Source organism: Alosa sapidissima, chromosome 13, assembly GCF_018492685.1.
Source record: "Alosa sapidissima isolate fAloSap1 chromosome 13, fAloSap1.pri, whole genome shotgun sequence".
Classification (NCBI taxonomy): domain Eukaryota; kingdom Metazoa; phylum Chordata; class Actinopteri; order Clupeiformes; family Clupeidae; genus Alosa; species Alosa sapidissima.
The window spans coordinates 6,211,962-6,226,133 of record NC_055969.1 but is presented as its reverse complement, the minus strand read 5'-3'; the positions used below and the strand labels follow the sequence as shown (position 1 = coordinate 6,226,133).

The window sequence follows — 14,172 nt, the reverse complement described above, 5'->3', positions numbered from 1 at the left end:
TGAAATAACATTTTGTACTATAGAAACATTATATAATTCGAAACATGCATTATTCTAGCTATAATAATGGCATAGTGCATGCTATTTCCATAACCGCGAGATATGCGCTTCACCATGACGGCAATGAGTTGTTAACAGACATGAACCAAGACATATAGCCCAGCAGCAATCTATCTAAAATAACACATAGGCTACTTGAAGTACCATTTATGATATTTTGTGAAATATTGAAATTGTGGGAAGTTTACATAAATCACTTCCTGTTTGCCAGTGGGACAGCGTGAACCCCTTCTACAGGTTGGCTACCTTTCTATCAAATTTGCTGTCCACCACATACATTCCACCAATACAATAAACACATACTTTTAGATGTAGCATGTTATGCGTGTCGTGATGTTAATTACACTGTTACGTTGCCGGTAGGCCTTTCCCGACTAACACTAACAAACATCTTAGCGAACGAATGAACAAACGACAAACAGCACAACTACGCACATAACAAACAGAACAAATAACATATCAACTCAGACAGCTTATTCCATATCATGTTGTAATTATGCCGGCATATGTGTGGAACAATGATGAATGAAAGTTGTGAATGTTGTGGGTTACTTTTGTCAGTTTATTGATGTGCATGCGTAACGTTCGTGATATCAAAGGTGTCCACCGGCACAGATTCGCGCCGTGACAATCATGGTACTTTTTTCTACAATGTTGACACTATGTATGCCCTAATCAAAATCCGATCTGTCTAATCTGTCTTTATTGTGCTGAGAAGAGTGGCTCCTGATAAAAGCCCATCACACTGGGCCCTGACTAACACGAAAGGCTACCGTGAGAGCAGGTGGTGGCACTTGCTAAAACATTGCCTGCAGGTTGTCGTGGCAACATTTCCTACAGTCCCTCGTGTGACAGGATGTAAGGCTGAGAGTGATCAAAGTCTCAAAAAGGGAGTTGTTATCATCCTAAATTTAATTGTTCACAAGGGACCATGGTGAGTCAGTATTTTAAATAATAAAACAGCTACATCTGAAAAGCTACACAGTGAAAAACAAAACCGTGAGGATGAAGGTGTGTATGCATGTATGTATGTGTACTGTATGTGTGTGTCTGTATATGTAAGTAAGAGAGAGAGGGAGAGAGAGAATGTGTGTGTGTGTTGTACTGAGGAATAGGTGCTCCTCGAGAGGTCACAAGGGAGCAGGAGAGAATTTTAAACATGCTCCAGCCCTAGGGCCTAGGGCCTCATATATTTTGTGAAATATAAGAGAGAGAGAGAGAGAGAGAGAGAGAAGAATCAGAGAGAGGGCTGCCCCTTTTCAGAAAGGTAAGGACAGCTCAGACAGAGAGGTGCATAGGGCACTGTGATCTATGTCTGTAATCTCATCACTCCTCTTTCTGCCAAAAGGCTCCCTCTCTCTCTCTCTCTCTCTCTCTCCCCCTTTTGTGCTTCCGCTCTAATACTGGAGGAAGAAATCCACTGCTGTTGCAGACTCCCCTCCATCTTCCCCGGTCATAATCCTGTTAGTATTTGATCACACTTCCATCTGAATTTTATATTGATTCTGCATTTATTCTTATCATGAATCTACTCAGAATTCAGGGGTGCTACTACGCAGACTGCCTTATGAAAATTGCTAGTAGGTTGATATGAGATGAATGCCCATGTCACTTATTATAATAGAATATAGATGGGATCCAAAAAATAAACTCAATATGACATTTTCATTTCTTCATTTCATTTAGTCTTCATTTATTCATGTGATTGGAAGGAAAATGTGCCATGGTCACATACTAATCATATAAAGGAGATCAAAAGAAAGGCGTCCTTTCACTGAATCATTGTAGTATTCAAGCACACAGACACTCTTCGGTGTCAAATTTATCTCTTTCTCTCGCTCTGTCGAGATACCTAAGGTGATGGATTAAGTGAGGATATGTATCCTGGAGGAGAGAGAGAGTCTTCAATGAGATAAATCTGTGTCAAAAAAGAATGTAATATTAGCTCACTGGAAGAATCTGGCTAATTATTCATTTCTCTGCTGAGCATTTGTCCCTGTCAGACGCAGCAGAGCGGGATGCCACACACAGGCTTCGCCGCTTGCCTCGGTTAAACCCGTGTTGGCGCTACAGTTGCTGCTGCTCGCTCATGCCCCACACAGGACGTCTCATGTAATGACATTCAGACTTGATTGGATGCGAGTCAGGCCATTTGCCACAAAAAAGACGAGAAAAAAAAACTTGAAAAATATCAAATTTATTTTCATTAGAAAAGGTGTGATTAACACATGCACAGCCACACAGCATATGATACTCATAGACACATTCCACTGATTTCATCTCATAGTCTTTAGATTCACAGGGCGAGCAACTGAGACTTTTCTTGAGAACACCATGAATACTGCTTGCACTGTCAAGTAATACATCCTGATGCACTAAAAATGCAATCTGAAAAATCAAGTATAAACATTAATAATAAATTATCTACAAATGAGTAAAAGTACAAAAGACCAACAGCCACTCAAACAGTTAAGATACCATTGCCAGCCACAAATGGACTATAAAGTGAGATCTCAGTGTAGTTATTAAGTTAGTCTTTCTCTCTTTTCCATAAATAAGTAAATGACAAAATGGTTTGGCAAAAAAATAATGGTACAAGCTATACTGGCAGCTGAATGCTTCATACACTTTTTGGCAGTCATCCTTTTATTCAGCAACATATGTCTCATTTACATACAAACATATACAAAACTTCATATGCATTACATCAAAAGAATCATTACATTGGTCATAACACTCTTGCTGATTGTGAAAGGTCTCTTTTAGTAAAATACTCACTCTGATTTCAACACAGGGAAAAGAAAGTGTTGGCAAAGCCCAGCTCAGTTTTTGATCCGATTGCATGAGTATTTGGGCTACACCGACCGTTATCTTGGTTCAGTGGGAGCAAAACAAACACACTTGGCCAATTGTTTGAGTTGTGTTTGAATGATTTCTGATTTGTCACCAACTAGTCATACCAATCTAGAAGTCATACCATGTCACCCATTTGGTTGGGATAAATCAAGGACTGAACAGGCTGAAGTCCAGGGGTCTTACCAAAGTATTTACCAAATCTCATCCTTTCACAGATTCGCACAGGAGTGCCACTTCTGCTGACACAGAAGGGCCACTATGTAAACGAGTAAACGCTGTAAAATCAGAAGGTACTGCACACCTAGACATCTTTGAGTAAATATATTTCCTACTTGAGTGAGAAAGAGCAACCATCACCTGGCGACAGTGAACAAAAAAATGTGACACTATGTAGGTTAGCAGCACAGCACATGATCACGTGACTTTGATACATTTTTTTTTCTAGTTCAATTTTTATATCTGTTTCTCTTTGTTGAACGGATTTACAAACATGAACACACAAAAGACAGTGAGTCACACACACGGAAACACACACACTCTCTCTCATTCTCTCTCTCTGTCTGTCTCTCTCTCTCTCACACACAGACCCACATTATATACAGCCACATACCCACACAAGCACACAGAGACCAGTCACTCTCCACTCACCGAGTGAAACACAAACAATTGTGCATTTTGAAAGGCAAAACACAAGAGGCTGGATTCAACCAAACATGGCCATGGCCCATTGAAAAGTCGCCAGTCCCACACATTACGCAGTCCAGAGTAGGTACTTGGCACAGACTGATGGGAGAAGAACACACGAGGTGGAGAAAGAGCACAGCAGTCACAGCAGAAGAGCATCTTGGTCATTGTAGTTTTTTTTGTTTGTTTGTTTGTTTGTTTTGTTTAGATGAAGGCCACTGAGATGGTGAGAAAGTTTTCATATATTACTCATTCAAGCTCTCGACCTCTGAAGCACCCTGTCTAAACACTATAGCACAAAACACCTCTCATACAAAGTCAAGTGTCAAACACCTCCTGTAAAATGTATTATTCTGAACAGACGCTGTATATTGCACTGAAGGTATCTAGATAAATATATGAGGAAGTATTGATAATAGATGATAGTATATATATATATATATATTTATATATATATACTGTTATTTTCTGGTCTAGGTGACTCTTGGCGTAGATTTGTTTGCATGAATCTTTCCATACCCTGATGCACAATTTCAGCTCATACCTCCCTGTCACTCACCATGAACAAACAAGTGTGTGTGTCTATGTGTGTGTGCGTGTGTGCACTGTATATATGTTGCACATTTGCCCTTGTCACAAATCATAAAGATCCCTGCAGTTTAAAACCAAGAAATTGTAAATATCCACGTACATCTTGGCACTGAAGCTTTCTCAGTATTTACTGCATGAACTAAAAGACTGAATCAATGACCTGTCATTGCTATCTCCCCACACATTCTGATTGAAAGCAATGAACTTTTGAGGAACTAACTGACCCGTTTCAATCACACAATCGGCACTACGTGGTAACAAGATCTTTTTTTCTTGACGCCGATCCCAAACATTGGCAAGCGCGCCCTTATCTCAACTCATCCTCCACAGTCAGTACCTGCATACTTATGACTTGGCTGAGGATGACCATGGGTCTATTTTGCGGCGGAGAACTTTTTCAGCAACTTCTTCCCTTTCGAGAGCAGTCCTTTTTTCTTTTTGGAGGCCAGGTCCTGGGGCCCGCGTATGGGGCTCAGGGGCCTCATGGGGATGGGGACAAGCTGCGGGCGCACGATGGGGGAGGCAGGGCGTCCGGGTGAGGGGGCCGTTTCCACGGGTACCTGCTGAGAGATCCGTGGAGGGGGAGGACAGAAGTGGGGGGACGGTAACAGGCAGGTTACACAACAGCAAGCCTATCGGCCCTAGCAGATGGAGACTCCTCTGATCAACTGTGTGTGTGTGTGTGTGTGTCTGTGTATCTCTCTGTGTGTTTATGTATGTGTGTGTTTATCAGCATTGCCTCAGCATTGCCTCATACTATGACTAACAGATTTTTTATGTAGACATTTTTGAAGCTGGATAACCAGAGATGACCTGGATTGCCATCAAATCTGGCTGCTAACATGACAACCTGTGACAAAGTTTACTTATTTATAGGAAAGGAATGATCGCAAATACATTCCCAACTCTTGCAAACAAGTAAGACAGGAAGACACCTACTTTTGGCCATAGACAAATTGTGTTGTGCTGTTGTCTGTTTTCTTGGGTAAGTCTAACTATGTTTGGATGCTGCTTCTTCAAATATGTACACATCTGTGTCATATTTGCAGATACAGTACATAGCCATAAGAGAAACTAGTGCAGATATAGTCTGTCATATGGAGGCTTAATGTGCCTGGGTGTACCAGGGTATGTTTTATAGTTTTATTTGAAACTGATATTAGTGAAATTAATGTGATATATTTAGATAATATTTTAACCAATGAAAATACCTAAACAACTTGATGCCTTAAAAAGTAATGGAATTACTAAAGCAGTTAAGCAAGCCAAAATCATATCACACTAGCGTAATGTTGTGTGCAATGTGCTGAGTAAATTTGTCAGGGACTCAACTGGAAACAATGCATTTTAGTTGACTTTCTCTTCATGCAGAACTCAGCTATTTTACATTCATGTGAATACTTGTATGTCTGGACCAGAATACACCCCAGACACACATATTTTAATGACAGCTGCGGTCCTCTGGGGGTGCTTTATAATTGCATGGCAATGTTTGCTTTCTGCCCCAGACTCAGTGCTTTGCATGAGGCTGGTGCAACTGAGGCAACTGCATAAAACTTTTTCAGGACAAAGTTGATGTCAAACTCATGCCACAGAGCACCGTTTAGCTTCTGATGATGGCATTATAAAAGCTGAAATGAACTTAGGAATAGAATCTCCAGGCTCTTTGACTTAAGCCTCCACTTGACAGCAGAGATGTCCTGAAGGCCAACTAAGCTCCATAAACATCCAAGGCTTCACCAATAAAAAAATAAATAATAAACGGACTGAGGAGAGCTACTTAAAAAGTCTTTTTAAAAGATTAATACCAGCCAAAAATAGACTGCTAGGAGAGGAGTGTCTGTGTGCACCCCTATGATATAGTTTAAATGACATAATTATATTAAAGACCACCAAAAATGTCATGATCAAGTCTTCAGTAAGTCATTTACACATCCCTTGGGTTATTTTTATCATATTAGCGCTCCGCAGCAAGCTATTTCTGATGATTAGTAATTACCACCATGTTTACTCAGCAGTTAGATAGGATTTTGCACAGCTGTCCCCCGCCTACTTAAATACAATAACCGACTTTCCCACTTGCTCATCCAAACAGCTGATGTTCTGATTCTGCCAAAATGAAAAATGAGTAATCTCCTTCTGTTTCTCTCCATTTTGTGCCAAGCAGGTGAAGAAGAAAAATGAAGGAGAAAAGAAACCAAAAAACAACAATGATGCAATGACACTGTCTTAATAAAAACACACTCCACACATATGAATAAGTCACAAGAAAAGAAAAGGGAAAAATCCACAAAAATAGACACATAAGCACAGATGACCACCAAAACATCTTTCTCAGGAAACATGTGGATTTTTGTAATTAGTCATTTATTTCTTTCACTTTTACCATTACAGTCTTGGATTTGTACCAATCAACTTGGTAACGAGACCACTGTGCAGTGTCTCTTTGCTTTCAGAGTCTGATCTGAAAAATAGAGTTTTTTTTATAATATATGAGTGTGCAATATACAAAAGAACCAAAGCCTATTCAAAGAAATACAACAGTTAGGCCAATGTATGCGGTCATATTTAATATAGAAAAAGGTATCAAGATTATTTTTGAAAAAGGCATGCTTTGCTGAATCATGGCAACCTACATGAACTCTTCAATTTTTGTTGTCTTGTTATAGGTAACAAATAATTCCAACCAGGGACCCTTTGGACAAGTTCATAAAGCACTTATGAGATTATACCACACACAGTATCCACATGGAGATTTTGTGTTTCAGTGCAAAACATTGGCATTTTTCTTTTTTTTTTTTTTAAGCTGTCAGTGTAGGTATGACATTTTTTTCTTTATGTTTGTTTGTGTTTCTTTTCTTTCCTATGCTTGCCCACAGTTCTGAGTTCTGCGAGGGCTCTATGCATGTCACCCCCATTTGTGTGGGCCCCCAACGTGAGTCTGTTGGCCGTCTGTGTCTGTGTGCGCTCACATCTCATCACAGGCTTTGCTTCTTCCTTTCCAAAAGACATCAGAAAGGGCTCGGACTCCCAAAAAAAGTCACGACCAGCACCAGCACCATCACCACGGCCACAAACAAACAAACAAACAATCTGACAGACAATCAGGCAAACAACCAACCAAAAACAATAATAATTTAAAAAAAAAAAACAAGAAACAAAAAAAATAAAACAACCACTGAACTAACTCACAGACCACTCACAAGAAAAAAAAAAAAAAAAGAGGAAAAAACAGCACAGACGGCAAAAGACGAGCAACTCAAACGGAGGATGGATGGACACAGGGCCTAGCGCTGACAGCGGCGGTGGGAGGAGGAGGAGGAGGGGTGTACCCGTTTGGCCTCGGCCTGCGGCGGCGGCACCGGAGCCGCTTCCGCCTCGGGCTCGGCCGGCTGCCCGCCGCGAGGGGGCGTGTCCGTCAGGTAGACCTCCACGTCGTCAGGCACTTCTTCGAGAAAGTTGGAGGGGACCAGGCCCCGGTGGCCATTGATCTCACCCTGCACAGGGAGGAGGGCACAGCAGGGGGACACAAGTCAAAGGCACAGAGAAAGACAGGCGTGAAGCTGGTTTCTAACTTGAAACGCATGGTGTCAGCACAATGGCTGAACCTGAACATTCATGGATCGTGGAGCAGAATCATCTTATGTGTTGTCATTAGTCATACATTTCATATTTGTTTTAACTTTGATATCTTGTATGACAAACAAATTTTCTTAATGCTTAAAGTGAAAGAAAAAAATCTGCGTCTGAAATTCTTGGCACAAGGCACAGAGAGTGCTTCTCAGAATACATGCTGATCCAAGACAAACTGTTTTATTTCATGATTTCTTATTTACTGTCATTTGTAAGTTGTTATTGTGGGAATTCCATCAAGCTCTCATGTTCCATCCTGCAGTTAAACACCTCTCTCTGCAAGCTGGATTCTGATCTCAAAGCCTATTAAACGCCTCTCTCTGCTCAGAGTAGATTATGTACTCTATCCTGCTTTCACTTTAATGACTGCTGGGTAGAGAAACCTGCGAGCAGGTTTGCTGGTCACGTCTGGCGGCTGTGCTCTCAGCATGAGGTCAGCGCTGGCCGGGGCCGCCAGGAGACAGCCGACCAGACGTCTGATGTGAGGGGTCAGCAGAAAGTTTATGAAAAAAAAAAAAAAAGTTACTTACATAATAAAATCCATCTTCATCAATCTCCCCAAACACAGCGATGATGTCGCCAGCGCAGAACGTCAGCTCAGCCTGCGTGGAAAAACACACACTCAGCTACTTAAACTGCTGCCCTGTCAGCAGGGCGTGATAGGAGTGTGTGTGTGTGTGTGGGTGGTTGTGTTATTCATTAACAGGCTTAGAGGCACTGGCAACTCAAGTGATTCCAAATTATAGCTGTGTGTGTCATGTATGCTAAACACATTATCATGAGCTGAATTGGGTACCGTAAAATAACGCTGCTTTTATCACAAACAATACCTGATGCTATAGTGTTACGTGGTACTGAATTGAGTTAGACACACAAAGGTAGAGCCCTGTGAATATGTGTCTGTGTATTTGTGCATATATGTGTGTGTGTGCGTGCGTGCATGCGTGTGTGTGTATAAAGCAATGAAATATAGATTTGCATGATAATTTATGGAGCGGAATTTATGGATCAGTGTGATATCAAGCTTGTGGAATCTCCAGATGAAACAAATGGAAATGGCTTCTGTGATGCACCAACAGAGAAAAGCACAGGATAGCACAGGATGACTGGTACAGGGATTTGAACAGTATGATGGATTGGGAAGAGGAGAGGCGTGGGCTGAATGTGCACCTCCACATCCACGTTTGGGGAGCTCTCTCTGGGGTCGTAGTCGTACAGAGCCACCATCCTCCTGGTGGCCACAGCATGCCTGCCTCCTCTCCTGTTCTGCTCTGTGGGCAGAGAGGAAGGGGTTAACAACCAAAAGCAAGAGTCCAAAGGTAGGAAAGGACTAAAAAGATTGATGATGATATCTCACTGGGTATAGAAGAATTTGATGTTAAAACATGTTGTGTTGAAACTATTCACAAATACCGGTTACACTTTACTTGACAGTATCGACATAAGAGTGACATGACACTGTCATAAACAAGTCATAAACATTTATGACATAACGCTTCTGTTATTAAGTGTCATTCATTTTTTGTCATAAATTAGGGTTAGAATTAGGGTTAGGGTTAGAGGTTAGGATTAGGGTTCGGGCTCATGTGTCATAACAGTGTCATGTGTTCATGACAGTGTCATGTCACTCTTATGTCGATACTGTCAAGTAAAGTGTTACTCAAATACTTACAAATCCTTAAATGAAAATATAATGTTAATTATAGACAGACAGCGTACTTAAAGATGGGCCTAAGTACACTGGCATTCAGTGATGGTTGCTGTGTGGAAATCTCACTAATGCTTGAGATCTATGTTTTTGCATCTGGTAAGGACATGTTATCCAACCCATCATTAGCATGGAATGCTCTGGCCAGACACCAGACACCACCTCTAGCCAGACACCACTGCTGAACCTTTCGTAGATGTTGTGGGCTTAGGTCAATGAGAAAGACAGAGGAAGGTACCCACTAGAAAAACCCCAGTGAAATGCCCACAATGCTTCAATGTTGCTGTTGTCGTCACAGGACTTAAAGAAGATGTATCTTCCTGAAGTTATCATAAAGTTTCAAAGCCATTATATACAATGATCTATTTTCAAATCAACCTGGGCCATGCCTGAATTCCTGAGTGCCTGAGAACTTAAAGCCCTGTGTTGGTGAGTGTCCCACCAGTTGAGAACCACTGCCCTAGCCTAGGTTGTTTAGTATGAGCAGGCATGCATGTGACAGTGACACTGTAGGAAGTCCCCGACTAATAGTACAAGGAATTTAACATCTCTTCCTGTGAATATCTAAAATGATGGGACACTGATTGATCCTTCTTCACAGCCAAATGAGTCATTTTAAGGTACCTATTTTGTCCACAGGTGTGTTCAGAGACAGAAAGCCTTGTTTGAGGAGCTGTTCTCTTGTTTCTTCATCTTCCGCACGGATCTCTGAGACCATGTTGCAGGGAATCAGGCCGGAACGATCACGAATTTCACCCCGATAAAAGCCGTCCGTATCCTTATCGCCATACACCTAGTTTACAGAGACAGAGAGGAACGCGCGACAACGAAAGGAAGACGAAAGAGCAGAGACGGACACAAGAGCAGCATTTAATGACTTTGTAATATCCCAAGACCTTTTAGTCCTTTAATGGCCAATTTCACACCAGCCGACAGAAGCCAAAAACCCTGCGGCACATGCTAACGATGATAATGGCCGTCATTAACATTTATAGGAGCAGTAACAACATTTATAAGAGCATTTGAGAAAGAGAAGACATTCAAATAAAAGTCCGCCGGCTCCAGATGCTTCACCTACCCGGATGATCTGGCCCTCTTTGAATGGCAGCTCCTCCTCGGCTGCGTCCGGGTTAGGGGACATGGACAGGGGATCGTAGTCGAAGAGCGCCACAAAGATTCGACACTGGTCCTCGGGTTCTGACTCGTCGTAGTAGGGAGGTGACCGTCGGTCTCGGTCCCTGTACCCATCTATGGGAGATCGAAAGTTAGACGCGCATGCAGACAGAGAGAATAATGCATCCCATAATGTGTAGTTAAGACATTCCATTTTGTGATGAAATTCATTAATTGTGTTAGTTTTAAGATTATAATTCATATGTTACACGCACACCAACAAACACACACAGAAATTGAGACAGGAATCACATGGTGCAGATGTCAGTTCAGATGGGCATGCAGCAAAACTGAAAAACAATGGATTGAACTGATCGAGCCATCACAACTCATTTCTCATCCGCACTGCAGTTATCAATCCATTCAGCACCCCCTACAGGTCACCAGTGGAACAACCAACGCAGGCCATGGACACCTGCAGTACAGGCAGAATGCTGTGCGAGGGTGTGAGTGACCTACAAATTAACACATCAAACACACCCGCACACACACGCACGCGCACGCACGCACACACACACACACACACACACACACGCACACACACACACACACACACACGCACACACACACGGATGGAGAGCAAGCCACACCCACGATGACCAACACAGACTGCAACTGAACATGGCACAGAACTGAACAAAGACATTCACAGTCTCCCAACAACTGTGCTATGGATCTGAGTCATGCATGAAGCTGAACACTGGCGAGGCATCTAATCTGGGTGTTCTATCCTGAACTGTGTGATGAGTGCAACGTTAGCGCTACAATAACTATTTAATGAAAAAGGACTGTATAGTCAAACAAAAATATAGACTAAGCAAAAACAAACATACATATACAGTACCCTCCAGAATTATTGGCATGCTTGATTTTGATATAGGCTTACAAACAATATGTTATCATTAACTAATCTTATCAATTTATCATATTCTATACCCAATACAAAAAAGCTTACCTTTATTTGAGGTAAGTTTAGTCTGAGAATAGCCTTTGTTTATGAAACAAAAACAGACCTCTTTGACTCCAAATGCTTAAGGTGAGTTTGGAGTAGAAAACAGAGATAGCTAGATAGCTTATACCAAGCATAAATATAGGACAATCTGGGTTTCTACATGGCTGTTTCTCCTCCAAAGGCCTTGAGAGTATTGTTCACATACTGTTTATGGTATTAGGGATTTCATTCAGGACCAAGTACATTAAATCCAAATCTGGCCGCTTCTTACAGTACAAACCAGATGAATCTGAAAGCGCATAGCTTTGGCCCCTCTCACATTCAACTAGTTTTCCACCTGACCACAACTTTTTGGGCCACTGGGGGGCACTGGAGGGTACTGATTTTTGAGTCATCTTATTTTATGAATAAGAATTTAGAAATCAGTTTATAATTCGATATGATTTATATGTGATCAGAATACTAACTAGGCTTAGACATGTTAATGAAAACTAGGGGACAGAGCCTTCCCGCCAACACCTACATGTCCTAACCTTTTGTCTCATCTACATGTCCTAACTCTCAGTCTTTCTCTGTTTAGGTTATCGTGTGTACGGCCTGTGTGATGTATGAGAAATACATGTTGGTTGTGGTGAGTAGAACACAAGGAGACAGCATCCTCCCTGTGAGGGGTTAAAGGCACTGCAGCACCCTTGACTTTTACCATGTTCTCATGCAGGGAGGAGTAAAAGTAGTCTGGGTATGATCATGTCTGGGGAGGTGGGGGGGGGGCAGGGTAGTGGGCAGGGGGGGGGGGGGGGGGTGTAAGGGCAGGCAGCACATGGCAATCAGTGCAGAGGACTTGTGAGTGGGAAGGGAGGTGGGGGTTGGGGCGTAGAAGGGGGTGGGGTCAGGGTTCGGGCGGGCCATTCTCTTGGAGCAGTCTCAGCAGCATACACGGTCTGCATCGCATCTCCCCCACGGGCACGGCTGACGCGGGGCGGGCGTCCCCCAGCACTGGAATGCAGTCGGTCAGTCAGACACTCATGGGCACTGTCTCTCCTCTGTGCAGGCAGGCAGGCCAGCAGCTCATGCGATTAGGGTGATAGATAGAGAGGCTCATTTGGAAAGTGCGCTGGCCCGAACCATCTCTCTTTCGTTCTCTCTGTCTCTCTCTCTCTCTCTCTCTCTCGCTCTCTCTCCCTTTCCTGAAGGGCAGAGAGGGGCTCGAACACGTACCATAGGCCGGCCGCGGCCCCCCACGTCGAGAGGACCATGTCCTGTGGCGCGCTACTCTGCCATAGTAAACATCCTCCATGACCGGAGATAGGTTCCCCTCACTGTTACTCTCTGTGGTTATCTCTATGGAAACATCAGAGGGCGGCTTGTTACCATGCACAGGAGGTCACAGGAGGAGGAGGGGCAGGAGTGGACAGAAGTATGGGAGGTGGGACAGGGGCATCACTGAGGAACAAGTCTACAGCCCTACAAAAGGTGTGCTATTGGCTTACTGTTCATCAAAAAAACAATTCATGGAGCACTACGTTTTAAAACAATCAAATTTAGGCAAATCTGCCAATTACCTCAAATGCAGTCAATCATCAACACATTTACAGTAAGGTTCAAATTTGACATCTTTTAACCACATTTCCAGTCCATTAACCAGTCATCAGATAACAGATATAAAATATTCATCACAAGACAGCATGATGCATACAGTAGCTACAGCAGCAAGAACCAGCAGCTGCCATCCAGTACAACTTTGGTTTCTTCTCTTCATGATGCACTTATATCAGTGCATGGGCAGACATGTTGAAAAATAGAAATGTTGTAGCTAATGATACGTTCAAACAGTGTTAATTAGTCAACACTGTTGTGGTCACCACAGACATCTTCGGTGATCGGTTGCATTTGAGGTTCAAATCAAAATGTATGGGTTTTTCTTGAGCTGAAAATGTTGACTAATATCAGTGTTTGATCATTCTAACTATGACATAGTTATTTAAGTCTGGCCTAAACCTCGCAACATCTGTATAAAAGTGTGTGTGTCATATTAATGACTATTGACACTGCAAGAAAACATGGACATGATTGAACAACACAGAGAGCGACTTGCGGACACTGAGAAGCTCATGGAGAGCCTATGGTAGAGCTCCTACTATGGGGTGGGACAGTGGGCAGAAATGCTCACAGTAAACAAGGAGCACACAAAACACTTGAGCACAAAAACACACACAACATGAAAGAGTTCCTAGAATCCCCGCTTGTCTGTGACAGCGACGGCACTGACCAATTGAGGGCACCATGAGAGGCCGGCGCTGGGGTTGAGGTCCGCCGTGACCCTGGCGTCGATTGTCACCGCGCTCCAGACGCCCAGATGAGGGAGAGCCCTGACATAACAGACACAGGCATGACCACTTTTCACTACTTTACAGAGCACAGTCATTTCCTGTGTATTAGCCACATTATGTACAGTATAAGCCGCAGGACAATATTTTATGCATGTTAAAAAACAAAACCATATTAATACCATATC

The 14,172-nt window shown here is 42.7% G+C and overlaps 1 protein-coding gene across 9 annotated transcripts in view; it reads right to left on the bottom strand.

Annotated features, from left to right (window-relative positions):
• Positions 1–2,283: 2,283 nt before the first annotated feature.
• rimbp2a (RIMS binding protein 2a) overlaps positions 2,284–14,172 on the bottom strand; it is a 61,839-nt gene continuing 49,950 nt past the window's right edge. For 6 of the 9 annotated variants that reach the window (XM_042059617.1, XM_042059620.1, XM_042059619.1 and 3 more), the window contains 8 exons: positions 13,927–14,026; positions 12,876–12,998; positions 10,611–10,780; positions 10,157–10,325; positions 8,995–9,095; positions 8,355–8,426; positions 7,524–7,688; positions 2,284–4,754 (listed from right to left, as the gene is read on the bottom strand). In XM_042059617.1, coding sequence (XP_041915551.1) covers positions 4,566–4,754; positions 7,524–7,688; positions 8,355–8,426; positions 8,995–9,095; positions 10,157–10,325; positions 10,611–10,780; positions 12,876–12,998; positions 13,927–14,026 — 1,089 coding nt within the window. In that variant the 3' untranslated portion in view covers positions 2,284–4,565. The remainder of the gene's footprint in view (positions 4,755–7,523; positions 7,689–8,354; positions 8,427–8,994; positions 9,096–10,156; positions 10,326–10,610; positions 10,781–12,875; positions 12,999–13,926; positions 14,027–14,172) is intronic. The other 3 variants (XM_042059623.1, XM_042059625.1, XM_042059618.1) reach the window with 2 other exon arrangements.